At 51.5% G+C, this 27,269-nt stretch overlaps 3 protein-coding genes and 1 long non-coding RNA gene across 9 annotated transcripts in view; 2 read left to right on the forward strand and 2 right to left on the reverse strand.

Moving 5' to 3' along the window:
• Positions 1-75: 75 nt before the first annotated feature.
• On the reverse strand, positions 76-3,184 carry RSAD1 (radical S-adenosyl methionine domain containing 1). The gene is given in 10 exon segments (XM_071573474.1): positions 76-259; positions 262-335; positions 413-516; positions 919-973; positions 1,044-1,191; positions 1,276-1,339; positions 1,436-1,801; positions 1,872-2,076; positions 2,162-2,295; positions 2,964-3,184. Coding segments are annotated over 10 exon segments (1,410 nt in total). The 5' UTR covers positions 3,129-3,184; the 3' UTR covers positions 76-164.
• A 33-nt stretch (positions 3,185-3,217) lies between these two features.
• Positions 3,218-5,125, forward strand: LOC139680757 (uncharacterized). Of its 3 annotated transcripts, none has more exons than XR_011699406.1 (4): positions 3,218-3,290; positions 3,712-3,925; positions 4,191-4,259; positions 4,669-5,125. It is a non-coding gene; the product is annotated as an uncharacterized lncRNA (long non-coding RNA). The 3 variants fall into 3 exon arrangements; XR_011699404.1 differs by having other exon boundaries at positions 3,235-3,290; positions 3,768-3,925; XR_011699405.1 differs by lacking the exon at positions 4,191-4,259 and having other exon boundaries at positions 3,235-3,290; positions 3,768-3,925.
• A 407-nt stretch (positions 5,126-5,532) lies between these two features.
• The window catches only part of ACSF2 (acyl-CoA synthetase family member 2), a 36,880-nt gene continuing 15,143 nt past the window's right edge, over positions 5,533-27,269 (reverse strand). The window contains exons 11-16 of the mRNA XM_071573666.1: positions 8,287-8,394; positions 8,004-8,155; positions 7,424-7,565; positions 6,068-6,178; positions 5,836-5,904; positions 5,533-5,744 (exon numbers count right to left, since the gene is read on the reverse strand). Coding sequence (XP_071429767.1) covers positions 5,694-5,744; positions 5,836-5,904; positions 6,068-6,178; positions 7,424-7,565; positions 8,004-8,155; positions 8,287-8,394 — 633 coding nt within the window. The 3' untranslated portion in view covers positions 5,533-5,693. The remainder of the gene's footprint in view (positions 5,745-5,835; positions 5,905-6,067; positions 6,179-7,423; positions 7,566-8,003; positions 8,156-8,286; positions 8,395-27,269) is intronic.
• CHAD (chondroadherin) lies at positions 17,348-26,020 on the forward strand. Of its 4 annotated transcripts, none has more exons than XM_071573667.1 (4): positions 17,348-18,202; positions 21,827-21,990; positions 22,564-22,730; positions 25,039-26,020. In XM_071573667.1, exons 1-3 carry the CDS (start codon positions 17,423-17,425, stop codon positions 22,703-22,705), a joined length of 1,086 nt encoding a protein of 361 aa, XP_071429768.1. In that variant the 5' UTR covers positions 17,348-17,422; the 3' UTR covers positions 22,706-22,730; positions 25,039-26,020. The 4 variants fall into 4 exon arrangements, with proteins under 4 accessions (XP_071429768.1, XP_071429769.1, XP_071429771.1 ...); XM_071573668.1 differs by having other exon boundaries at positions 25,042-26,020; XM_071573670.1 differs by having other exon boundaries at positions 22,564-22,709.

The following is a 27,269-nucleotide window of genomic DNA, read 5'->3' on the forward strand; positions in this document are numbered from 1 at the left end:
ACTGGGCATTAGGAGCCTGGGGACACCACGGCGCCAAGAAACCAGGCTCCAGGACACTGGGGACCACCGAGACACCAGGACATGGGGACCTGCCTTGTGGGAATCTCTCTGTAAGGTCCTGCCACTCCAACACTGCTCAGCTCACACATAGCTCTTGTGTTTTATTATCTCTTGAGGCCACTCACAGCCCCCACGTTCCAGCCCCTGTGTCCGTCCCCTGCTGGGATCCCCCTTGGTGGGCAGCAGGCAGTGCCCAGTACCGCTGCAGCTGGCACAGCAGGTAAGGCAGCAGCGAGTCCAGCACGGCCAGGCTGGCCCAGGTGCACCGCAGGCCGCTGGGGGAGAGACAGCAGTGAGCCCCTGTGCACTGGGGGAGACCCTCTTGCTTCCCACAGCGCTTCCCAGGGTTCACCTGCCATCCAGCAGCAACCAGCCCTGCTCCTGCAGCGCCTGAGCCTCCCCTGGCACCCCGAACACAGTCTGCAGGCTGAGCTGGGGGGAGAAGTGTCCCCAGCGCTGTGTGCCCAGGGCAAGAGAGAAGCGTTAGTGATGGGGCATCAGCATCTCGGAGCCCAAAGGGGTTCCAGGAGAGCTGGAGAGGACTTTGGACAAGGGGCTGGAGTGACAGGACAAGAGGGAATGGCTTCAAACTGAAGGAAGGTAGATTTACACTAGGTATTAGGAAGAAATTCTTTCCTGTAAGGGTGGTGAGGCCCTGGCACAGGTTGTCCAGGGAAGCTGTGGGTGCCCCATCCCTGGAAGTGCAAAAGGCCAGGTTGGACAGGGCTTGTAGCAACCTGGTCTACTGTAAGGTGTCCCTGCTCATGGCAGGGGAGTGAGATGAGTCTTTAAGATCCCTCCCAATCCAAACCATTCCATAATTCTAGGATTAGCAAGAGGTTGATGTGGGTGCCTCACCTCATGTGTGACACCCTCATCTGTGCGTAGTCCAAGGGTGAGCAGCTCCTCCAGCCTGTGGGGACACAGAAATCTGTGGGGCAGCAGAGACAGGGAGGGAGCATGAGGGGGACCCCAATACTCACTGCTCCAGTGGGCTCAGCACCACCCGACTCCTGGTGCCATGTCCCTGGCTCTGCACCTCCCGCATCCAGGCGACAGGCTCCAGTGTCTGGACACGGGCTTCCCGGCTGCAGCCGCCCTCACCCCGCGGCACAAAGCGCCCATGCGCTCCTGCAGCAGCGAGGGGGTGACAATGGAGTTCAGGGGCCACATGATCACACACACACCCCCAGTGGCCCTCTCATCACCCCTTACCTGGCCCCACGCCGATGTACTGGTCAGCTCGCCAATAGGAGAGGTTGTGGTTGCTGAGGGCGCCCTGGGGGGAGAATGTGGCATGGGGTGAGATGGGGCCAAGACTGCTGTAGCAGCAGCACAGCATGGGGCGGGGGGCACAGCATGGGGGGCACCCCACCTTGCGTGCAAAATTGGAGACCTCATAGTGCCGGAAGCCAGCGGCCACCAGCACAGTGCGGGCTGTCTGGTACATGTCAGCCAGCAGGTCCTGGGGGGGCAAGGACAGAGTCCCCCCACGGACCTGTGCCGCCAGTGCCGTGCCCCGCTCCAGCGTCAGCTGGTACAGCGAGATGTGGTTGTCACAGAGCCCCAGTGCCATGTCCAGCCCCTGGGCCCAGGCGTCCTGGCTTTGTCCCGGCAGTCCGAACAGGAGGTCGATAGAGGTGCGGCCAGGGAAGAGCCCCCGTGCGGCCTCCACAGCCTTCCGCGCCTCCTCTGCCGTGTGCTCCCGGCCCAGCAGCCGCAGCTCAGCGTCATCCAGCGACTGTGGAGGGAGTGTGGTCACAGCGGAGTCATGGGGGGCTGCAGGGCTGCAGGGGGAGAGCCCCTCTCACCTGGACACCGATGGAGAGGCGGTTCACACCGGCTGCCCTAAAGCCAGCGAGGCGTGATGTGTCTGTGGAGCTGGGATTGGCCTCCAGCGTAACCTCAGCACTGGTGGGCAGGTAGGCAGCCCCTGCCACGGCCTCCAGCACTGCTGCGACAGTGCGAGGGCTGGCCAGGCTGGGGGTGCCCCCGCCGAAGAAGACAGAGGTGATGCTGTAGAACAGAGGGCGGGGGGGGTTGCAGGTGGGCACTGAGGGGCCCTGCATCCATCCCCCCATGAGCCCCTCTGTGCACCCACCTGTGCACCTGGCTGAGGTGGAGCAGGGTGTGTGCCTCCCGCACCAGGCAGGCACGCACGGCTGCCTCGTCCACCGCTGGCACCACGTAGGTGTTGAAGTTGCAGTAGGAGCAGCGCTTGCGGCAGTAGGGCCACTGCGGGCACGAGGTGTGTGTGGCATGGCTGTGCTCCCGCCCTCAGGCACCTCAATTTGAGAGGGGACAGCGCAAGCCCAGCACATGGGCCCCAGTGCCCCCCACCTGGCCCCCATGGGCACAAGGCACACGATGCACAGGTGCAACCCTTCATGTGCACAGCTCCGTGACCCCCTGAGCAACCTGCACATGGCAGGGGAGCCCCATATATGCCCCACGACATTGCAAAGCTGGGCTGCCCCCACTGTGTGCAATCCAAGGGACCACATATGCACCCACACGTGTGCAAGCACCAAGCCCCCACGCTGACTTCCACCCCTGCAAGTCCTGGGGTCACAGGTGTGCCCCTATGTGTGCAAGCCCCGAGGTCCCACGTGTGCCCTCACGTGTGCAAGCCCCAGGGCCCCCATGCACTCCACGCACCCCACGGTCCCCATGTGAACCCGCGGTCCTCGTGCTCCCGAACGTGTGTAAGCTCCGGTGTCCCCAGGGTACCCCACGCGTGGAAGCCCCGGGGTCCCTGCACACCCGCCGTGTGTGAGCACAGGGGTCCCTCTCCCCGCGTGTACAAGCCCGAGGACCCACGTGCGCAGTCCCGGGGTCCCCATGCAGCACGCAGAGGTAACAAGCCCCCGTGTCCCCGTGTCCCGCCCCATGTCCTCGCTCACGTGCACGTAAAGCGCAGCTGTGGCGGGGGCGGCCGGTCCTGGGACGGGCTCCGGGGCCGGTTCCGCGGCAGGACCAGGACTAGGACTCGGGCCCCGTCCCTGGCCGGCCCCGACGGGCCGCGCCGCAGCGCCCATCGCCCGCCGCCATCCCCGCACCGCCGCCATGGGGCCTGCAGACGCGCCACCGCCCGCACCGGGCGGACACCGAGTGGGGCCGCCCCCAGCGGGCCGGGGCCGGGGCGGGGCGCAGGGGAAGGGGGAGGGACCAGGAGTGAACCCCTTCTCTCCTAACGGGGCTGTAGAGGGGATGCTCGGTGTGAGTGCGAGGTATGTCGGGGTCAGTGTCCTCCCCCGATACCGAGGGAGTCGGGGCCGGTGCCCTCCCCTGATATCGAGGATGCCGGAGCCGCCGGTGTCTTCCCCTGATGTCCTTTTCCGGTATCGGGGGTGTCGGGGCCAGTATCTTCCGCCGGTGCCGGGGTCAGTGTCCTCTCGCGGTGTCCTCCCTGGACACACGGCCACGACGAGGCTCGGGCACCTCGGAACCTGCCCCCACATCCTCCCCCGGCTGCTCCCCGGGGCCATAAGGGATTTTCCAGCGTTTCTGGCGAGGCAGCCGTAGGGCTAGTCCCCACGCAGGGTTGTGCAAACCCGCTGCTGACGAACTTCAGCGTTATTAGTTCCTAATTTGCTCTATTAACAGCCACGGGAAACTCCGAAATGTCCGTAACATAGTCTGTGGCTGCAGGTTCCCGTTTCCCGACCTTGGTGTAATCCACCTCTGATGTAACCTCTCCACTCCAGAGGCAGCCCCTGCTGCCCGGAGTTTCCAGGGAGGCGGGCAGCGAGGGCTATAAGAGCAGCACCCAGGCACAGGAAAGGCAGAATCCATGGATCCTGACTGGAGCCCCGCAGACACCGTGCCCACACTGCCAGTCATAAGTGCCAGCTCTTCCTCTACTGTGAGTATTTACAGCTGGGGCTGCAATATCTCAGAGGCTGGGATGGCCATGGGACGTCTCGGGAGGTGTCCTGCCTGGTGAGGGCTGGTTGGGCCCCAGGGAAGGGATGGGGATGGTAGGGAAAGCTTTCTCAGCACCGGGCTCTGGTGGAGCTCAGAGCCCTGGATGATGCTGGGACAGGAATGGAACTTGGAGGTGCAGGGATGGCATGGGAGGGTCTGTACTCCCTGTGCTGGCTGTGACTGGGGTTCACTGTGATTCTCAGCAGTGTGCCTGCCCTCACCAGCCAGGGCCGACATCACCTTCATGTCTTACCCACAGCTACCCAACTACGGTGAGTACATGGGGCACCTCTGGGCAGCACAGCTGTTGTGCCAAGGATGTAGTTACCAAGTAGGGATGGGAAGAGAAACTCCTCTCACTGCAGGCCTGTCCTGCACCTGGCTTAATACTGTGGGAAGCAAAGGAAGGTAAAAAGACATTCCCTAGACACCAGTCACAGAGGTCCACTGCATCCCCAAGGCCACTGGCTGCAGTTGTTGTCACGCAGGTAACAGTTCCTCCCTTGTGAAGGAAGGTTACAAAGTGTCCCAAAACTATGGTAGGGAGGAGACCTGAGTGAAATGTGCAGTGTCGACACTGACACCAGCCCCAACAGCCATTTGGGATCAGGGGCAGAACTTGCTGGAAAGACACTGTATAGAAAGAGTCTGACATGAACCATCCATGTTTTTTCCTTTCAGACAGCAGACATGAACAGTGGACTTGTCCACGCAGTCTGCCTCCATGGGTAGAGCCCACAGTCCAGCTGGGAGATCAAGGACTGAGACCTCACTGATGCTTCCCCTCCCTCTCTGATGCACCATTTCCCTCCACCCACTGGAGCACAGAGCCACCCCAGCCTTAGCCCTGCTAGGGAAGGAAGCAGAAGGGAGACAGCCAGGAGGTCCACAGAGTTGTCAGCAATGTTAACTGCTTTCCAGCTGCTGTGGGACACTTCTGCTGGCAAGGAAGAGGAGCTTTTCTCTTCCCCTGCTCGCAGGAGTGTTTCATGGTTGGGAGGTACCAAGTAACTCCCGTAAAATGCTGTCCCAGGTATGCCCTGCTTCGCACTGCCAACGGGACAGGAATTTTAGTATTTCTGCAAAAATCTTACTGTCTGTCTTGTCCAAAACAACAAAATAAACAATGCCAAGTCTACCTCAGAGAATTTTTTTGGGGGAAACACCGGGGGGAGGTATGGGAACAGGGTAAACTTTTCCAGCCAGCTTTAGGGAGTTCCTTCCCATGCAAAGTTTCATCCTCTGAACCCCCTGCCCCTCATTTCAAGTTCAGTAGCTGTTGTATGACCCAGCAGTCTCACAACACCCGAGCAGAGAAGGTATCACTTACCCTGGGAAGCCAGGCCAGGGTGTTAGGACTTAAAATATCAGTAAAATACCTATGAGCATCTGTTCAACTCCTCTGAAATGGCTGCAGCCAAACTGGTCAGAGACACACAAGATTTTTAAGTCTTCATAAGGTCTTTAAGTAACCAGACAGAATTCCAGAAATAAGCATCCCTTCCTCAAACCACAGTATTTGTCTTGGCAAAGAAACAAACCCAATAGGGAAAATAGATGCTCTGTTTTATTGACTAAAAGTGCCATCAGCCTGATGTCAAGGGGGAAGGTCTCCACTGCATAGCCCAAGACACAGGTGAAAAGCAGACTCAGAGCTGCTGATTCTCAAGTTCATTTATCCTGGTTTCTGTTCTGCCTTCCCAATCTCAGAGCTGAAGGTGCTTCTCCATCTGCTCCCTCAACTTGTATTTCTGAATCTGGAATAAAGTGAGAGGAGGAGGGAGAGAGACTCAAGCAGCAGCTGGGACAGGAGGTCAGAGCTTCTCCCCAGCCCCAGCCTCCTCTTACCTTGCCTGAGACAGTGAGTGGGTACTGGCTCACAAACACAACATAGCGAGGGATCTTGAAATGGGAGATCTGGGAAGAGAAAAGCAATGGCTACACAACCCCCCAGGAACAGCACAGCCAGCCCAAGCTGGTACTGCCAGGGCTGGGTCCTCCAATGCTCTAAATCCATGGGCTTTCATCCACCAGTTCCCAGCAGCCACTGGTCTGGCAAGGAACTGACTGCAAAACCCACCTTTCCCTTGCAGAAAGTCTTAATCTCTTCCTCAGTGCAGTCCTGCCCAGCCCTCAGTCGGATGCAGGCACAGACCTCTTCTCCCATTCTTGAATCCTTCACACCAACCACCTGGATGGGACAGACAGACAATGTTACTTCTGGGGACATCCCTGTCCTCTAGCAGGGTGTGTGTGCTGACCCATACCACAGGATGCTGTAGTCGTGGCATGGGGCTGTGTAAAGGCAGTTTGAGCTGCTTCACAACCCCACCAGGGTTTTCTACATGACATCAACCCCTCCTGGAAGGAGTTCCCAACTGTTTGCCAGAGCAAAGATGGCAGAGCAAGCTGAGCACCTGGTTGCCAGCACCTTCCTCTGGTTTAGCAAAGTGACTGGAGTGAGGGCTGAGTCAGACCAGCCAGACAGCAGCTCATCGTGCCTGCAATGTGGACCTGTCCTTCCCAAAAAATGGGGCAAGAGGTTTCACAACCAACAGAGGGACTTGGTAGACTGCCATGAGTGCTTTGAGATGTCCAGATGGAGTGGCAGGAGAGGGGTGAAATCGAATTAAAGGATTATTTGAAACCTTTATAATTGCAGATCTTAATGGACTACTGGCCCTGACACCAGAAGATGGGCTTCCCAAACCTAAACTCTCCAAAGTTTGTTCACGCTATTCTACAACAATCCTACTGTCATTCCCTGCCTTGAACCAGTACCTCAAAATCCTAGAGACACGTTGATCCTTTTGAGTCCAGAGCAGTGACATGAAGCCTTAGAAACCACATAAACAGGGCTGGTTTGCAACCCATCTGCACTGGGACTGTTCCAAGGAGAGATGCTTGCCTGGCACAGGCACAACACTGACTAAATAACCAGTTTATTTATGGGGAAACTTGTCTGGCACAAAACGAGGAGGAGAACAATCCCAGCAGACTGGGAGCAGCTGCTCAATGCCGCAAATCATTGCTGTCTTGAGAAGGGGTGATACAAAGTCTCACTCCTCATCTCCAGGGACTTGGAGGAGTCTTTCTGGAAGTCAGAGTTGAGTAATTATCAGTAAAAACTGTCCTTCCAGACTGCTTTCCAAGTAAGAATTTCAGAGGGAGCTATGCAAGTGGACAAGCAGTGTAAAAGAATGATAGGCATATTGCAGATGTGCAGCTGGTGCACAAGGGGATTTTTCAACTCATATGCCCTATGCCAAGACCTCTGCCTGTCCCTCCCATGCCATGAGCCTCTCCCTCCTCCTTGCCAACTAATAATACACAGAAGCTGATGCTGAAAATGGGAAGACAACCAGGTCCCAAGTAGTCTTTCTGTACAGGTTTCTCCAAAACAGCTGCTCACCTACCTTATCTCCTTCCCACTCACCTGGACCTCCTCAACCTTGGGATAGGTGTGGAGAAACTGCTCGAGTTCTGCTGGGTAGATGTTCTCTCCTCCCCGAATAATCATGTCTTTGCAACGGCCTATAATTTTGCAGTAGCCATGCTCATCCAGGCTCCCAAGGTCCCTGCAATGACACCGCTCTCCTAATCCTGTCCCAGTTAGGTGGAAGAACAGCTAATGTTCCCACCCAGTCAGGCTATCTGGAGGGTGATGGATGAGATGCCATCTGAACACATGGAAGACATCAAAGACGTCCTGCTATAGCCACTGGCAGTGTCCACACTGAATCAGGGTTTAGGAGGGAAGCTGTTTCTGCCCCTGCAATATACCCCCACAATCCCTCCATGCACCAGTGGCCAAATGATGATCCCCTTCTCCAGAGACACTCAGCACCAAGGGCTCTGTGTTAAAAGCTGTACTGAAGTGTCACAGACAGATCAGAGGTATAAACTGGGTCAGTTTTCCTTGCTTTGGAAAGTCCAGCCAAGCACTCCTATACACACCCCTGAATCCCCTTCCAGTGAGGACAGTCTGGGAAGAGTGGGGCTTTTCCCAGACTCACCCTGTCTTGTACCACCCCTCAGCAGTGATCACTTCACTTGTCTTGGCAGGGTCACCCCAGTAGCCCAACATGACGCAGTAGCCACGGATCTGAAGCTCTCCGGGAGTGTTCAGAGGCACAGACTGCCCTGTTTCTGGATCCTCAATTTTTGCCTGGAAGAGAAGAAGGGCTTAGTCAGAGCCCAGTGTAGTGGCATGTCCCAGCTCCAGCAACAGACAGGGATGATCGGCTGAGGCCTGATGCAGGCACAGGACCTGGAGCAGGTGGGGAGGGTCGTGGTCACCTCTGTGTGGGGTAGGATGTATCCCACCGTCTCGGTTCTGCGGGCCATGCTGTCACTGGGGAACCCCATGAAGGTGACAGGACTGTTTTCTGTGGTCCCATAGGCAACCTGCAAACATGAGAGAGGAAACGTATCTCAAGGGGAAAGGGGACCACACAGCTCCAGGCACAGGAAAGACAAACCCAGTGATGACTGCTGGGAAGAGTGGGGTGGGAGGAGGACATTCTCACAAGTCACTGAGGTCACAAGCAAGCCCTGCTTGTGGACAGGACTCTCCAGACACTCCTGCCTAGAGAGTCTCAGGCAAATAGAAGCTAAAGCAGAGCTGCACCTGCCTGCCATGGTCTTCCTCACCTCCATGACAGTGCTCCAGACCCCACCAAACTTGAGGTGTCATGTACTTTTGACACCCCAGGATTCTCCCTCCTCTTTCGTAGCCCTTGTTTCTCCAAGTCCTGTCCTGTTGACTTCATCTCTGCCAGACCCTGACTTTGCCTTGGTGCCCTTGCAGCCAAGGTTCTGAGTTCACCTTTTGTCTTCTATAGCTCAGGGCAACACAGGACATCACTTTTCAAAAACCCTGGAGCCAGCAGCAGGCTCCTGTGGGAGATGTGTGCCGCAGCTCAGCTGCTTGCTCCAGATCCTTTTGTGCAGACATCAGCCCCTCCAGCCCTTGTAAGGGTATCACGAGGCTGCACAATACTTGGCACAGCTGCCCTTACAGACCAAAAGCCTCACAGCAGGACAAAAGCTTCTCACTGCTAAACCTCCCTCCCCGCTAATCCCAGCGGCAGGCTCTGAGTCACCTTGGCTGAAGGTCACTTCTCCTTGGAGGAAAATTCCAGCGCTTTATGCCCAGCTCAGTGGCCCACTGAGACAGAGGAGCCATGCCGGAGGTGCTCTGGGCAGCTCTGAGCTGCACCAACAGCACCATTGCTGGCATTGCTTCTTCATCTCCAGCTCTTGGGAGCTGTGTTTCAGCAGTGGGACATTCTGGAGCACTGCTCTGGAGTCTCTAACCTGTTCACTGGGTTGTATACCCTTGAACAAGGTGACACCAGTAATGTCACCCCAGTAATGCCATAGGTAGCTGCTTTGCTGGGAAAGCACAGCAGGAAGCATTTGCTCCTTTCTCCTCCACATCTCCAGACTGACATATGAGCAGCTCTCACTTGCCAAATCACAGCAAGGCCCAACCACACTCCTACAGCCTTGGAACCCAGATCTGGTCAGTTCCTTCAGAGCAAACGGCCAGGCATGCCTGCATGGTTATGGCTTCTGCATGGTGCTCACCAGTCTCTATGCGCGGCACCCCAAATTAACAAGGGGCTTTGCAAAGGACTATAATGAGGCTTTTGAACTAGCATGGAAATATCCTGAATGAGCTGAGCATAACACTGGTATAATGTACAGCCCTGTGTAATAACACTAGAGCACTTGGCACTTTCCACAGCTTGGGGCTGCTGAAGGATCTCATGTTGGGCACAGCTTGTCATAACGGTTGATGCTCTTGTTGACTGCAGCAGGGTCAGTGTGAATTCAGGCTGCAGCCTGCAGGAATCTGGAGGAGAACGTCTCCAGGATGCTGCAGGGACCATCTGGTGCAAACTGCTCTGTGAGGAGCCTGGCACCCCCCAGGGAGCGACTGTGAATAGGCTTCTCCTACCAGACACAAGGACAGCTTCCCAGTCGGGTGGAAACCCACAGCGTCTCATGCTCAGACAGGATTTCTCCCCACCCACTAATACGAGTCCTGTGGCTGGATCAAATGACTGACGAGACACAAATCCAAAGCCTTAAACACTTATTAAAAATCCCAGTGCCTTTGGGTTTTTTGTTTTACTCTGCTGGATGAATTGCAGTGTTGGTCTCAGGATCCCAGCCAAGCCCTGAGTCAACCCTTGCTGCCTCTCCGGGTCACTCTGGCAGTTTAATTGGACACAGGAGCAGGCAGCTCCCTGGCAGGATGATGCTGTGAGTGCCGTGGCTCACCAGGCTCCTCCAGATGCTTGGCAGTGTGCTGTGCACGCCAAGCACCAGCTGTCACTGCCTTGGCCTGTGGCTTGTCCCCATAAACACCCTCACGACCTCAGGAAAGGGCTTCCTGACCAGCCCAGAGGGCAACACAGGTCTGAACCTCCAGCCCTGATTTGCTGCCTGATCACTGCCTTCCCCTGCTTGCACCAGCACCCCCCTATGCAGCCAGACACCAACGTGTTGCTCCAGATCTTTCAATGATGTTGTTTCTTTCCTGAGATGGTTTTCCCCAGATATATTCCCAAAATGGAGGCAGGGACTGGCAGTGCCAGCACTGCTGTCCTTCCCAAGTCTTATTTGATATGTGGAGCATCCTCCAACATCTCTGTTGTCAGCAGCAGATGAAATAGCACTTCCACAAAACCCCACATACCAATTTAAACTTGGAGATATCCATGAAGATTCCTAGGCTTTCATGACCCAAAGGGACACTTAGCATCATCTAAGCCTTGTCATCTGGTGCAATTCAGTCCAGAAAACCTCACCCAATAATTTCAGCATCAGCTCCATAATTTCCACTGGAGCTGGATCTAGTGTCAAAGCAAAGCTTTCCAGAGGCAAGGAGTCCAGTTCAGACCCTTGGCTTTGAGAGGACATACAAGAATATAAAATATAATTGACTGCAAAGCCTTTTTCACTGTAGGACCACAAGTGACACCCCACCACCCAGATCAGTCCTGCCTTCAGTCATGACAAGGACAGCTCCAAAATGAACGTCTGCCAACCTCTACCAACAAGAGATTCATTCTTTGTGAATCCTAAGCCCCTGTCTAAACCAGGAATAAAAAGAACATCTTAGCAGGACCGTGTTTTTTAAGGCACATTTCACAAACATTTCCTGCTAGCGCTGTTTAAACACTGGCCACTGCGGAACAGGCAAAACAGCTCAGAGAGGGAAGTGTCTAAAAATTAAAAATAAAGTGAAAACAATCAGACTCCAGTCTCTTTAGTAAACATTTGGGAAGCAGGCTGATCTGGTGGGGACTCTGAAGACCCTGTTTTTTCCCCAACTGTGCTGCTTATTTACTGTATGATTTGGAACAAGCCACATCAACCCTCTGCTCCTTGGTTTATCCCTGCATTCAACAGCAATAAAAACACCCACTGCCCTCTGTGTTCAACTGCTGCTGAAAAGGCTGGATTTGGTACTACAGTTCCCAATGTGGGGCTATACTGGGTGGGACTGGAGCAGAAGATCAGGGCTGCAGAAGGGCATGAGGCCCTTGGAGGACACCCATCCCGGACCTGAGCGATGCTCAGGGAGGATCTGCATGCTCCTCATCAGCACCCTCTGGTAGTGCCACGCTGGAGGATGATGATGGCAGGGCTTGAACTGCCAAACTAAAACCTAAAGAAATGGAGCTTTGCTGGAGACAATACTGGCCTTGGAAAAAAGCAGCAAATTGACCGTGAAATAATAGGGATTTTCAGACTTCAAAGAGGGCGTAATGAACAACAGAAAGCAGCCTGGCAACCCAAGAGATGTGCTCAGGGACCTCTAAGAGGCCCTTTGAACCCCTCTCAGTGTGGATGGATCTAATTATCCCTAAACTCGTGGTGAGTGTGTGTCTGTCTCGAATATCTCCACCAAAGTCAACTCCAGCCCTTCCCATCACAGCCAGCTCCAAATCATTCTCAACTGAGCAATGACCTTTTCTCACTCAGTTGCTCACTATGAAGATCACCCTAAACTTTGCTGTCCTTTGGGCACGTGTGTCTCCCTGCTTTGGAGATATCCCACTACCTCAAATTCTATTGGAATATTCCTGAACCTTCAGTTCAGCTTTGCTGCTGCACAAAACAACATCTGATCACATCCAGTCTGTGTCACAGAGATTTCATTTCCTTCCCCAGCAACAGTACCATCTTTGTGTCAAAAACGTCAGGACACAAACAAATAGGTCTTGTAGGACAAACCTCCAAGGGTGGCCACCCTGTTGGCACCTCTCCCCACGTGGAGAGCTGCCAGACAGTCCCAGTTTGGATGGGGCTTAAAAAAGTTCCCAAAAGTATTAGGTGCCCAAAGCACCTTCTTTGTGCTGTGGCACGCAATGGGTTTGCCCCAGGAGGTGACCACTGCAAAAAGGACAACACAGCTTGCCCAGGCTGAGACTGCACTGGGAATGAACCTCATGTTATTGCCCAGTGAGGACAAGCTGCTCCTCGTGGTCTGGAATTAAAGCTGCCTCTCTTCTCTCCAGGCCAAGCAGAAGCCTTGAGACTTGCAAGTATTTCCCCCACCCTGCCAGCGTTGCAGAAGTGCTGCCCAGTGGCAACCAGTAAAGGCATGGGCAGTTGCTTACTGGTTTATCCACAGTGTGATAAAAGGTCTTTGCTGTGGAATTAAGTCTGTCCTCCCTGGCACTAGTGACAATGCATTTGGAAAAAGCGGAATTAAAAGGAAAAAGTGAGAGGAAATGAACAAAGTGTCTTGTGAGGGGAGCAACCCACTATTTTGGGGGTACCTGAATGCTCAAAGCTGTCAGAGAAGGAAACTCAGCAAAAAATCTAGGTGCAAAGGTAACATCCCTATGGATTTGGAGAGCTCAGTCCTGCCAAGGACATGGCTGGAAGTCCATGATCTCATTGCCTCCATGATGAATTTTAAATGTTCTTGCATCCCATTCCCAGAGTTTCTGCAGCTTCTGAAACCAGCTACTCACCAGGTCCACCCCAAAATCGAGCTGGGAGTGGGATAGGGAGGTCACAGACATGCAGAGAAGTTCTCACCATGTGGAGCCCATTTTCCATTTTGAGAACAGGTGGGAGTCATAGCTTGGGATCATTTTGGAAAGTCAGAAATCTTGGATGGATCAGTAGTGTTCCACAAGGGAAGAAGGCTCTGCTCTTCTTTAGAGCCTGCAAGATCCACAGAGAAGTCAAGAGTCCTGGCCAGAGCAGTGGGATGCTAGGGAATGTCTGGTGCCTTGCAGGGTGAACACAGCAGGGTTGGGAAAGGCAGCAAGGGCTGGGTGAGCTTCACAGGAGAGGCCAAGAGCATCATCCAGCAGCTGCTGGGATCAGCAGAAGGGAAGGGTGGGTGGACATTACAGGGAGCCAAACTGGCAACAGATCGATGGGTGGAGGCCATGCTACAGTGGAAGAAAACCATCAGAAGGAAGGAGGTGGACCCATAGCCACCTCCTCCAGCTCAACAAGCAGCCTGGGCCCCCACACTGCAGTGACAGGGACCCTTCAAGCACATCAAATAGAAATGGTATCTTGGGTCTGAACTCAGAGCCCCAGATGCCACTGTCACTGAGTGGGACGCTAAAGTACTGCCTGGAAGAGGGTGGAACCTGGAGACCCTCTGGGGCTGCCCATCACCCACCCACCACTGCTCCTAAAACACTGCCTGGAGTGTGCTCTGTGCTTGGAAAAAACCCTTGGGACACTGTGGAGCTTGCACCTTCTCCCACCCCACTCCTTTCCCAGCACACAGTGCCAGGCAGAGGCTCCACAAGGGCAGGGACACCCCAGGACACCCCCAAAGCTGCCTGAGCCCTCAGATCCATCCAGAACAAAGAGGACTGCACCCAAAGTCCAGCTACACTCGTGTCACCCGAGGAAGGTGATTGATAGTGTGCACTGACACACAAAACCAGATCTGGAACCCCTAAAAGCTACAGAATCAGGCTTAAAAGAGAATGGAGCATTTTAACATGGAGCTGTCTTGATATGCCAGCACTGTTAATATTACAAAAATAAAGATTAAACAGGGAAAAGACCATCTCCAATGTTGTATCAAAACAGCTCAGACCAGCAGCACCAAAGAAACATCCCAAGCCTGTATTTATACTGTTTCAAAAACTGTATTTATTTTCTTTTCCCACAATGTCTCCAAGAAGGAGAGGAGGGGATTCTAGGATCTGCAAATCACCGGGAATGTTTGCAGAACTGTTAATCTATTAAGAAAGACAGGATGGCAGGATAATCCTGCCTCTTCTGCAATGTCCTCACAGTGCTGGTCTCAGGGGATGTGCGAGGTAGGGGCTGGCCAGGACCCAGCTCCCTGTGGTGTCCCACCACAGCCCAGGAACACTGACACTGCTCCATTGTCACCTCCAGACTGTGAGCCACCCACGAGTGGGACCCAGGCAGGCTTTTGAGGATCACTGGACATTTTGCTGGCTAGTCAAGGGCTACAAAACCCAGTGTGGGAAGACCAGAGCTGTCCAGAGAGCAGTTTAAAACACAAACAGTCAGGAGGGAGCCCAAGGACAAGATGCCAGCTGCGGCAGATGCCAGCCAGCTCCCACCACAGGAATGTGCTCACCAAAGCTTGGAAATCAAAAAATATTAGGGAAAGAACTTCCTTTTATTCACCATTTGTGCCTAGAGGAATGGAGCTGAGAAGCAGACACCTTTTCCCTGCTGCCACCCCACCGTGGCACCAAAAATAACCCAGCATCCACATAGGGCAGGGACAGCTTCCCACCTTACACCAGTACGGTGGCAGCTACATTCCAGCATTTCCATGAAGAAGCTACAGGTCTCACTGTTGTCTATAGCACACACATTCCTGCAGGGAAAGGAGAATGTCCCTGTCCTCCAAAATTTGCAGCCTCAATCAGTAAATAGATACGAGTGGAATAAAGGGAATTTTATCCTTAGAGAAAGAAAGAAGAGAGGGAAGTTTGAGCAGTGTAACTTCTGAAAAAGGTCTTGTTCCAGAAATACATGTGGATGTATTTATGGATGGGGTTTGAAAGGCCCTCACCAGTTTTTTGCTCTAATCTGACCCACACTGGTCAGATTTGTGGCCAAATCACTGGAGAAGTAGTAAGTTGTTAGCTGGAATTTTTTGCAAAGGGATGGGAAAACCAAGTACCAGACACTTGGAGAGGGAGCACAGATACACTCCCCAGATTCAGTGCCCAGCAGAAACAGGCTGGGTTTTAAATTTCACCCATTAGTTGCTCTTGCACAGAATATCTGGGATGTAACTGCAGGAATTGTTCATCAGATGATTATAGGTAAGACTAGAGTGGTTGAACCTACTCAGAGAAAAAAAAATCAATCAGTGGATAGAAGATGATTCCTTAAAGGCAAATTATTTCCTTTTCCAATCATTCACCTGGCTCCTTGCCTGAGCTTTATGAGCAGCACACACGCAGGGGCACTCTCAGTCATAGGATCATGGAACAGCAAGCTGGAGAGGCAAAGGAGGAAAACACAGAGGGTTCTGTCTACCTCCTCTTTCTCTGCCTCATAGACCCTGACCAAAACACACGAAGAGCTCCTCCAGAGACCAAAGAATGTGCATCATCATTGTGGTGCCTACTGAATTAGGCATAAGCCAAAATACTATTGTTGTTATCAAACAATTTTAAATCCTACAGTAACCAGGAGATCCCTCCAGCAGCAGCCTGGAGCTCCTATGGTCAGAGTATCTCTCTGGAGATGAGAAGCCATTCATACTTAGGTGAGCTGCTCAACTTCAGGGCATCACATCCCAGGGCTGACAAACACTGGAAGTCTGACATGGCCTGGTTTGCACCAAGGTCCCACATTGCATCATCATTCAGCCAATGCCATGTGTACCACAGGCTCACCAGAACCACATGAACACCTCAGAAGTCCATTTTCTCCCCCAAATTAGTCCTGCAATGAAAACACAGCTCAGATTGACAGCTGCTGACCAGAGCAGGGCTGCCAGGCAGTTTGCATAACACAGTCCGGAGCATGCTCGGCGGTGCTGGCTAATTCCTCACTGCAACAATGGAAAAACCCAGAAATCTTGGTGAATAAGCCAGTCTGTGTCCTAAGTCAGCCCTTGGATTTCCTCCTTTTCTTGAGCCCGTCTCGCCTCTGCACAGGCTCCGCTGGGGCTCTGCAGCCAGCCTCAGGAGCAGAAATCTCAACAAGCTCACAGTTATGTGCTCGGCTCTCAGCTCCCTGCTGCAGCCAGGAACTGGCTGGAAATCAGTTCAAAATGTTCTAGTTCCAAACCCCACCCCACAGCCCCTGGATGTCTCTCTTCACACTCACAGAAGCAGGCGCTGGGACTTTTAACTGCTTTGCTTTAGCCTTCTCTGTTGGGAGAGCAGGGAACATCCCCTCTGTTGTTGATTCATCTTTGCCACTGCTACCCCAAGACAGGAGTCAAGGCAGATCCCAGTTCCAGCTCCAGCAGTGATTTCTTTGCTCTGCTACCTCTCCATCCCTTTACCAATGCCCACACCTTTCCTTGTCCACAGCTGTTGTCTTGAGAGCCACAGGCATTGCCACCCACCTCATCTGAAGCAGGCACATAACAGGACACCACTGCCTGGCATTTCATACCCACCAGCCCATGTCCCACTGTGTACCTGCAAGCTTCTCTGCTGCCCCATCCCTTGTTGGAAGGCATTAGCCACTCACACGGGTGTCCTGACCATGATCATGGTTGTGTCATGCTTGACTGCTCATAAGAAACAGCAGAAATTAAGGCTGTCTCTGTCTTCCCTATTTTGGCCAACTCCTCAGTGCAGTCTAGATCTGGAAGACTTCAACCAAAATTTTGCATTACAAGAGCAACTGCAGCACTGTTGGCCTTTGGCATGACCCCATATCACTCCCACCTTCTCCCATCCCTGTCAAACTCCTTATGAATCTTTGAGACAAGACCCCCCCACCAAAAACCTCCTGAAAGTTTCAGCACAGGGTGGCTGTGGAGCACAGCAGTGCTCCCTGCTATGCTGTTTAACCAAAACAGGTTGTTTTCCCCTCACTGATGAAACTGGACCCCTCTTGGCTCAGCAGGGACCAGGGAGGTTCCCCATGGAGCAGGTCTTCACTGGTTCTTCCTGACTATTTGCCTTCCATTTTCCCCCAGAGAGGAAAATTACCTCTGTACATTGCTCAGCAGCAGGGCCAGGCAGGGCCATGGACACTCCTCTGCCTGGTGCCAAGGGGTTAAGCTCACAGTAAGTTCCCAAAGCCAGTTGCTTCCAACTGGCTGCTGCCTGTGGTTTGTGGGAAGGGATTTTGCTTTTTAATAACATTATAAATAGGGCTGTGTTCAGTATGCTGCAAACCCAGTTACTCTCTCTCTCTCCCACCCATCTCCCTCCTCCTTCTGCTTCTCTTCCCACCACACTTAATTCCAGATCTGACCATGAATGGGTCAGACTTCTTCCTTGGTGTCCTCAGCCTACTGGCATGTCTTGCCCCCACTGTGCAGGCATGTCCCCCGAGCTGTCACTGCCATGGGGGAGACTTGCAGCACGTCATCTGTGACAACGCGGGGCTGAAGAAGATCCCCAAAGTGCCTGAGCAAACACGTCTTCTCAACCTGCAGAAGAACAACTTCCCTGTCCTGCCGACCAATGGCTTCCGTGACATGAAAAAGCTGGTGTCCCTGCACCTGCAGAGCTCACGGATCAAGGAGATCTCAACTGGAGCCTTCCGAGGGCTCAAGAGCCTGGTCTACCTCTATCTCACCGACAACCAGATCAGTGTCATAAAGCCAGGAGCCTTCGATGACCTCTCTGATCTCACCTACCTGTACCTGGACAAGAACAAGATCCCAGACCTACCCAAAGGGCTTCTCTCCCCTCTTGTCAACCTCTTCATCCTGCACTTAGGCAGCAATAAAATCCGGGAGCTGAAACCAGGGGTCTTCAACGGGGCTAAAGATCTGCGCTGGCTCTTCCTCTCTGACAACTCTCTCACCAGTCTCCTACCTGGGGCCATGGAGGATGTAGAAAACCTCGCTGTCCTCCACCTGGACAAGAACCAGCTGAGCAGCTACCCTGTGAATGCCATGAGTAAGCTGAGAGTGCTGGAGGAACTGAAACTTTCTCATAACCCAATTGAGGTCATCCCTGACAACGCCTTCCAGTCCTTTGGGCGATACCTGCAGACACTCAACCTGGACAACATGAAACTGAAGAAGGTGAGTCCTTTCTCTTTCCATTTGCTCCAGATGAGAAACACAGGGCTTGGTTTACCTCCCTTTTGCAAAATCTTTGATTTGCTGTCCCTCCTTTGCAGAGGAGAGGGAAATGCAGGTCTACAGGCTGTGCAGGCAGCAAGGCACTGGCCAGCTGACAACACCCTGACATGGCTCAAGCAAGGGATGAGAGAGAACTCCACCCTTCTATTGAGTTATTTTATGCAAAAGCAAATTATGGAGATCTGATTAAACCCCTTGGAAAGGCAGTGCATTCCCTCCCAAGCTGGAGGTGACACAAGACATTGAGAAAGGTATTTGGGGTGCTCCAGGACAATGAGCAACCTTCCATCCTCCCAGAAACAAGGTGTCAGATGAGAGGTGCCTTGTACTGGAGGGACTGGAGGCACTGCCACCTTGCAGAGTGGGAGACTCCTCAGATGGGCCATGAATAGCCACAGGATTCTGATCCATGCCTTGCAGGCAGGTAGATGTAGCGACCTTCACCTTCACCTCCCTGCTGCCTCCCAAACATGACACGTTATAAAGAAAGGTTTGTTTATTGATGCTCTCTCAGAAGGAACTCTCGCAGCATCTTACAAAGGGGCCCTGTTCCCACTGGAGAGGAGGAGGCATATTCAGGTATCTCGAATGGCAAAACAACCCCTTCTTTTTATGTGAGAACGCTGGATCCATAGGCAGGAGCATCACATGGAACTTGCAGTAGGACCTCCAGGCAGTGCAGGAACAGAACCCAGCACAGTGCAAGAGCAGCAGCACCCTGATGCAGCTTGATGTCCCAGGTGAATCCCCCACAGTTGGAAAGGCAGGGCGGAGAAGGAATAGTTCTCCCTGGGATGATGCTTTGCCAGGAAGCCCAAAGACAAAGAGCATCCAGACAGCCTGGGGCTTCACAGCAAAGCAACACCCACCACATGCAGGCAGATGTGATGAAAAAGAGAATTTTGTAGCAACAAAGAACAACTTGGGGTCTCACCAAGATGAACAGATAACATGAAAGGTACCAGGAGTGCAGCACACCCAGTTTCCAAGGCAATATAACATCCCCAAAAGCTGCAAAACTGGAATTATATCTTGCCCGGCTGGAGACAACACTACCTAAGCAGCTGGTAGTACTCAGTCCGTATTTAAGCCCTTGTTCACTCTCAGCATTGACCTTTCCAGAATGGGACTGAGAAAACTCAACACTCAAAAACAATCTACTGACCTCACTAGGCAAGACCTTAGATGTGCTGTCACAGCAATTTGTAGACTCAGTTCTAAAGCACTTTCAATCAAATTTTTTGGCTTAAATGCTGTACCAATTGTAGAGACATCAGAGTCTCAAGTTACACGTTAAAGAAATTAGACTAACCCATGATACTGGAATGCTCCTGGTAATTAAGTGTCCTTGGACTGGTCAAAGAGCAAAGGTTAAAAGTTTTAGAAAGAAAAAGACTTTGTTTTTTACAGAGATCACCTGTGGACAAGATCTTTAAAAACTCTTCTGCAGCCAGTAGCTCCTTTCCTCCCCAAGAGTCCAACAGGACATCAGTTTACAGTATCAGCACTAACAGGAGTGGCTTCTGCAGCTTGAGGGCTTGCAAAAACAAAGCTCCCAGTACAGCATTTTCTCTTTAAATCCCCAAAGGCCTCACACCCAAATAGCCCACACATGAATTTTGCACTGCTAAGAGACATCTAATCACAGAAGAGATCTAGGAAATCATCACCAAATACTCAGAGTGCTGCTGGTGCTTGACTGCAGCTCTCTCTCCTTCACAAACATACTGTCCTCAGCTGTTCCCTGCGTGGCTGCAAGATTGTTGAGCTGATCAAGTGTAAAGCCCTTCCACACAATTCTATCCCAGACTAAATGGCGCTTGAGCAAAAAGCAGAGCCCTGAGGCTCCAGCACAAATCTGCCCTTCCCCACCAGCACATCACGGACCCACCCCAGTCCCCCACAGGGCTGCATCACACAGGCCAGGACCCCACCGTGTACCTCAACAGGAGACCAGGCAATGTGGGTCCTGAAAGCTTACACACACCCATCTTTGTGTATTTAGTGTAAAATAAATTAACAGCAGCGATACTCTGTGTAAATAAGAGGAAAATCAGCCATTTCTTCACAAAGACACGCTCTGGCAGGCAGCGAGGCAGCTGTTAGCAGCAGATGCAAACTCTTCTCATGGGGCTGGGAGAGGAATGAGCAGCTGAGACAGTAACACCACTGTCCAAATCTACCGCCCTGCTGCACAGTGTGCCAGCATCCCTCTGAGCAGCTTCACTATCAGCACAGTGAAACCTCCCAAGGTCAGCTCAGTTTTGGACTGCACCACTGACTGTCCAACAGCTACAGGGATCTGGGAGTCTAATCTCTAATCCTATCCAGCATTGCTTAATTTGGAAGATGACAAAAGTTCACAGCTTAAAATAGTGCATTTCCTCTGTCAAGATTTTCAGCATGAACACACTCTGATGGTCCATCTGAATGGCAAACTTCTAGCCAGAAATGGGAGCACAGATCTACGGATTCCCCAAAACCCTTGGAGGGCTTTGGGTAGACTTACTGAGTCTCCTCTCCAGCCTTCAGAGAAAGCTTTCCCCCTGGCTTTGAGAAGGGAGAGAAATGTTTTGTCATAGCCAAGAGGAGCTTTGTGCTTGACTCCCTCTCCAATCCATCACCTCCAACGAAGTTTGTGTTGACAATAATTTTCCAATCTGAGTAACCATGGGCTGAAAAATGCCAGAGAAGAGGCCTTTAGAAAAGAGAGGACAGGGCTTCAGAGCTAGGTCTACAGCCTCCCTCTGCTTTTTGGCAGCTTTTAAAAGGGAGGCTCTACCTTAAAGCGTCCCCATTAATCAAAAAGACAAATCTTGTAGCAGCCACTGCAAGAAAACAACTGGAAATGAGAAAAAATGGAGGAGACTGAGGTTCTGGAAACATGCCTGTACTTCTACACTGCTCAGATGCCAAGTGTAACTTTCCACTCAGAGCCCCCGGGCACTGCCAAAGTCTACAGCCCCTTCAGACGCCACAAACACTCCCTCCCTCAGTCGCTCCAGGACAGGCAAGGCAACAGGCATTGGGAGGACTTCCAGCCTTGGAAAGGAATTCATCCAGAAAATATCTTGATTTAGCATGTAGAAGTATGGCTCAAAAATAAAGAGAGCTGCCAGACTTCACGGTATTTAGTGATGTGGCTGCACAGACAATCCCACATGGATTTCGGGCATAGCTCTCTGTAGGAGACTCCATCCCCCTTGAGCCCACCAGCCTGTTGCCTCTCTTAGGTGTACAGAGCTTTCAACAAGCCAGGACCCTATTCACAGCTCCTTCTCTTGCTCTCTCCATGCTTCATAGAATCACAGAATGGTTTGGCTTGGAAGGGACCTTAAAGCTCATCTTGTTCCACCTCCCTGCCATGGGCAGCGACACCTTCCACTAGACCAGGTTGCTCCAAACCCTGTCCAACCTGGCCTTGAACACTTCCAGTGATGGGGCATTCACAGTTTCAACATGTTCCAATGCCTTATGTTCATGCCACTAAAAGTCCGGAACAGAGGCACTCAGGTTTGAAGTCCCCATCTGCGTGTTCTTCACCAGAAAACCTTTGTGTTTTAGTTTGCAGACAATGCATTCTCTGGTGTGACCGTGCTGAAGACTGCCCACCTGGAGAACAACCGGCTCACCCAGCTGCCCCGGAACTTCCCCTTCGACAAAATGGAGACGCTGACTCTCTCCAGGAATGCCTGGCACTGCAACTGCCAGCTGGCACATCTGCGCAAGTACGGCAGCGCGTGCCCCGTCCCTCCCTGGGGTCTCCTTGGGGGTCCTCCCTGAGCTTTGCCAGGCAAGAGGAGGCTGCTCTCACGCTCGGCAGCCCTCTCCCCAGCCTGGCTGTGAAGTAACATAACATTCAGGTACTCCCAAAATGCAGTAGAAGGATTGTAGGGAAATTTATTTCTGAAGTCGAGAACACTAGACTTAAAATAAAGATTAATGCTAATGGCACTCCACACACCAGGCCTGAGAAAGACACACCCTCCGTTCTTCTCAGGGCTTTATCACCACTGGCCCCCCTGGCCCTCCTCACCACAGAGGCCCATAGCATGTCTGTGAGTTCTTATCTCTTTCCTCATACCAGAAAATGTTTCTCTGGAATGCAGGAGGAGAAAACATCTAAAACCATCTTTGGGAAAGATGTTTCTTCTGGGCAGGAAAGCTTCCTTGAGTGAATAACTCTATCTCCTCTCATAGCAAAATCCTCTGGCAAAGGTATTCTATCCTTACATTGCCCTTTGATATCCATGGTTTGTGCCTCTTTCAAGCTCCTGGTTTTCTCCCTGCCTGTGTCCCAGGTGGCTGAAGGGGAACCGCACCCGCACCGAGGACACCTGCTCCTCGCCGGCGCAGTACCGCGGACAGTCCATCAGAGACACCCCCGCCCTCCGCACCTGCAAGCTGCCCACCAAGAGGTCCAGGAAGGGAAGCCGCCATTAGACAGGCAAGATGGTTCCCTTTTAAGGTATTTCTCTTTTAGTCACACCTACAGCAAACCCCGATGCCACCAAAGGTGGCAGGACTTCTGTCTCTGACTTAAATGACACCAGGTTATGGTTCTCAGCAGCTCATCCATGTCTCCATCTCCTGGCAATGCTGAGCTTCATGAGCTCCGAGGGCAGAGAACCTGCCGAGAGCAGCAGGGATGGAGTCAACTCTGTAAAACAAACATGGGGATAAAGACAGGTCTGGGGTGGAAAGGGCAAAGCATGTAAACAATATAAAATGGAGACACGAGGACTCAAAATATACACAGCTTTGAAATCCCCTATGTTGGCTATTGACTTAAGAGTTGGACTAGATAATCCTTGTGGGTCCCTTCCAACTCCAAATAGTCTGGGATTCTGTGATTAATCAACTTTGGCAGCCCAAACCTGTTATCTGTGATTCTGTGAAATCTTCAGAGCTCCTATTGCAACATGTGAAAAATTCAATCTTGTTTTACAGTAATTACTGCACTGCAGGAAAACAAAATAATCTCTATACTGTGACAGAGTTTAGACCTCACTCCTGCCTCAGGAACCATGGTGGTATGCACCATGTACTATGCAAAGAAGCCCCATATCAAGTTAAGATGTAATTGTCGGGCAACAGGGATAAACATGGTATACTGAAACAAAGGTGGACTTAGCCTACCCTAACCCTGAACTGGGATCACACAGGGTTTACTTCTCTAACCAACTGGAGATGCTCAGCCCTTTGCCCTAGTGAAGGTCCTCCAGGTTTGGTGTGAAATTCAGGGCAGGACATTGCTGGGAACTGTGGCCCCAGGCTGCTCAGCCCATAAGAAAATGGATACCTTCCATAAGGAGCAGTTCTTGATCCAGCACTTTCCCTTCAGCAAATGCAATTCTTATCCAAGACAGTCAGGTATTTAAAAACAAGGGCTGATGCCTTCAAATGAATGTTCCAGAAGAGAGAGGTTCAAGACAGCAAATATTCCTTGGGTAAGGTGTCCTGGGCCAGAAGGTGAGTCAGACACAGGGCTGCCTTTCCCTCCAGCAATGAGCTTGCTGACAGCCACCAACCCAAACACCGATCCCACAAACACCTTCCACAGCTGGAAACTACCCAGAGTATTAAATTCAGCCCACAGAGGAGCAAAAAAGCCACAACTGTCATCACTCCATCCCAAGTATTTTAATTTTTCCCATCCCAGGAAATAGATCTGAAGCTTGTATGGATTCCAGAAGGCTTTGAATGAGCCTGCAAGTTTGTAAGCCCTTGGGAAAGGTACCTTTGTTCATTTGTTAAGGAAACTGCAGTGACTCTGCACTGCATTGTATGAACAGAGGTCATCACTTTCAGAATAGAAAGGACAAGGCAGAAGCCCTAAGCCCAGCTATGGCCATTTGGTTCCCAGTTCACTAAGGGTATGCATAACAGGATGGAGAAAGGAAATTTGTGACCAAAATGGCAGGGATTATGCCAGCTGCTCTGTGCCTTTCTAAAGTGGTTATTTCTCTTGTAGGGCCAGAGGATTTAGGGATTAGAGGTGGAAATACCAGTCATTCCATATAGGGTGGGTAAAGATCCGCTCTAAGGACGGAAAAACTTCAGTTTTCTAAACCAAAATACTTAAATATTTTTTATTTACAGGTCCGACCCTTCTTAACCTTCTTCTCTCCCTGTCTGAGCTCAATTCCAGTTCCCTCCTTCATGATGAGAGTAAGAAAACCATGAAACAATAGAAAACAATAATACCTGTTTTTTTTCTGTAGCATCTTCCATCCAGCTCCCTCAAACAGGTTTACAAGTGTTAGTGAAATAAAAGTTTTAAGCAATATCAAGCACCTCTAACTTCACTGTGCACCTCATGAGAACCAAGCAGGTTTCTGTCAGCTGCAAGGGGGTCTGTATTTCAGGGATGACCAGTGACTTGGGTCACTGACCAACCTGAGATGAAAAGCTGCTTGCCAGTTTCTAGAACTCTACCTGCACAGGATTTCAGAACTGGGGCACCAAAATAATTCACTATTCTTGAAAACTTCACTCTGGGTTTCCTTCCTTTATCAAGAAAGTGCTCCTTGATCATCAACACTTTGGTTAAGATATTCAGTAATCACACAGTGAGTGGGCACAAGAGCTCAGAGACAGGAGTAACCCATTTCCTCTGCTGTGGGAACTTGTAGTGGCTTCTTGGCTTCCAACTCTTCACTTTCAAGTATGGGCTTCATTCACTGATTTAGAAATAAACAGACAAATGCTACAAGTTTATTGCTCTGCTTGAAAAGTCTCTTAAAGATGTGGCCTTCTCTGTTTTTTCACCCTAGCAGGCTCCGGTCTGGCCAGTCCTGGTGACCGGTCACTTCAACCATCAGAAAACTACTGACTTCCGAGTCCTTCCTTAAGCTTCTCCTACCTGTCAGGAAACATTTCTGATATATCCAAACACCTCCAGCCTCCTCCGACTCCTCGCTTCTCTGCTGATCACAGGATGGAATCCACCTTTTCAATCTTTTCCGACATCTATGTATTTTAAAAGAGGCATTTTTAAAACCTCAACTATGCATGACCATACTAAGACAAGCTAACCTAGATCCTGCCTGTAAAACACAGTCATCTCTTCCAGAGGAAACATAACCCACGTCCCTCATCAACCAGTTGGTTGCTGTCTCTCCCATTCCAGCAGAGTGGAAGCAAGTGGGAAGGCAGGAGCATCCCTCCAAGAGCTGCTTGATCAGGAAAATTGGTCTCCACCCATGCAAAGAGACTCCTCTGCCTTCCCACAGAGGGGATCCCTGCAGGCCAGGGCTGAGGGGACAGTGAAGCAGCAACCAAGAACCAGTGGCCCTGAGGCTGAGCTTTCACATCAAAAGGCAAAAAATCTCCCTAAGTTGGCCAGAAATCCATTAAGGGAAGCAGTACTGGGAATCCTCAAAACTGGAGTCATCTGAAGATTGGATCCCCTTCCAGTCTGTGGGGTCTACCAAGATGTAAATCCACGAGGGGAAGGTGGGCACTGTGCAGTTGGCTCGGGCACCACTCCTCTCCTCCCTGCCCATGCTCCAGAGGATCTAGCAGGACACCAGGATGACTGTGGTTCATTCTCACGGTTGTTACAACACCACAGTTGCAATTTAACAATGTTTTTTAATCCTAAAGAGTTATATAAATATATGTATATTTATTCCTCTGTAACTGAGTGTAAATGACCTTTAAGAGGGTGAAAACTCCTCTGTCTCCTATATAGAAATCAAATTGTATATTTTCTTATGTACATCTTCTGTATAAAGCTCTTGCTGCAAAGATGAATTCAACAAGTCTCTCTGTGTCTGTCTGAGGGCTGGAGGGATCAGGAGTAACATGAGACCAGTGGCACAAATATAGACTTAATCCTCTTTATCCCATGGGCAGAACAACTGTTTGGGAGGGGTTTATTATTTCTCTCTCTACAAAACAGAAACATGTGACACCTAATGAGGCCTGGGCATTTGCAGTAATGCCTGAAAATATTTTGTGAGGCCAAGCTCAAGCCTATTATAAAAATAGGTAGCTGTCACCTGGCAGAGTTCAAGCAACAGCACCAGGGTTGCCCCATGTGTTATCAGCTCAGCACTAAGAGCATCATATCCAGGAAAAAACCCTGGCTGCCTTTGAGGCGGCTCCAGAACAGATGCCCTGGATTCCCCTGGTCCATAGCAGGGCACACAGTTGTCCCTATAAAACCCTGGTACAGCTGGGGTCTGCCAACAACAACATGCCTAATCTGACTCCCAGTCCCACGTGTTTGTCCATCACAATAACCTGCTTCCTCAGACTTCAGAAGCACTGTGGCACTGAATTAACTTCCTTCAGAGTAAAACAAAAAAACCCCCGTTAGTGGCTCAGGCATTCACATGCAGATGGCAGGACCTGCCTGTCACCTGGAGTGACACTGACCCCCTCACTGCTGGCCTGTTCCCCTCCACATGCAGGACATGCTGATGCTCTCGCACAGGCCCAGGATGTCGGGACATGCAGTGGAGCAGCAGAACACGTGGGTCAACATGTGCTGCCCTTTTGGCAACACCTGATGCTGTATATGTGGATGGCACCATTCCCACAATCCACTTCAAGCACAACAGAAAACATGCAACAGGGTTTTTCATTCACTTTCAACCCAGGATAGTGAAACAAACTTGACAGCTCCTCAGCAAGAGGAGCACATGCACCCATCCACACCAATACAAACCAGCCTCTTCCATCATCATCATCACCATCATCATCCTTGCAGCCGGTACAACAGAAAGTTTATAAAGGTTTGGAAATGCTCTGGCAGAATTTCAGTTTATGGCACTTAATGCAATGTCTCCTCCTCTTATAAAGCTTTCTCCTCAGACCCCCAAAAGCAAAGACTCAGAACCCCCTCGTCTGCTCCCAGCTCCTCTGCATCTTCTCTCCTCAACCTCGTCTCACACCCAGGGCCCCATCACACTGATCCCAGCAGCTTTGGCACCACCAGATACAACTGTGGCCCACAGATAACCAAACTTGGGGTCTCATCAAAACAAACCCCCCCTGT

The sequence above is a fragment of the Pithys albifrons genome, chromosome 19 (assembly GCF_047495875.1).
Source record: "Pithys albifrons albifrons isolate INPA30051 chromosome 19, PitAlb_v1, whole genome shotgun sequence".
NCBI lineage: Eukaryota > Metazoa > Chordata > Aves > Passeriformes > Thamnophilidae > Pithys > Pithys albifrons.

Excerpts from the sequence above, each read along its gene's own strand:
- CHAD (XM_071573667.1), top strand. The coding sequence starts at position 17,423 with ATGAATGGGTCAGACTTCTTCCTTGGTGTCCTCAGCCTACTGGCATGT. Across the intron at positions 18,203-21,826 it reads ACAACATGAAACTGAAGAAG|TTTGCAGACAATGCATTCTC; the intron begins GTGAGTCCTTTC and ends TTTGTGTTTTAG. Across the intron at positions 21,991-22,563 it reads CAGCTGGCACATCTGCGCAA|GTGGCTGAAGGGGAACCGCA; the intron begins GTACGGCAGCGC and ends CCTGTGTCCCAG.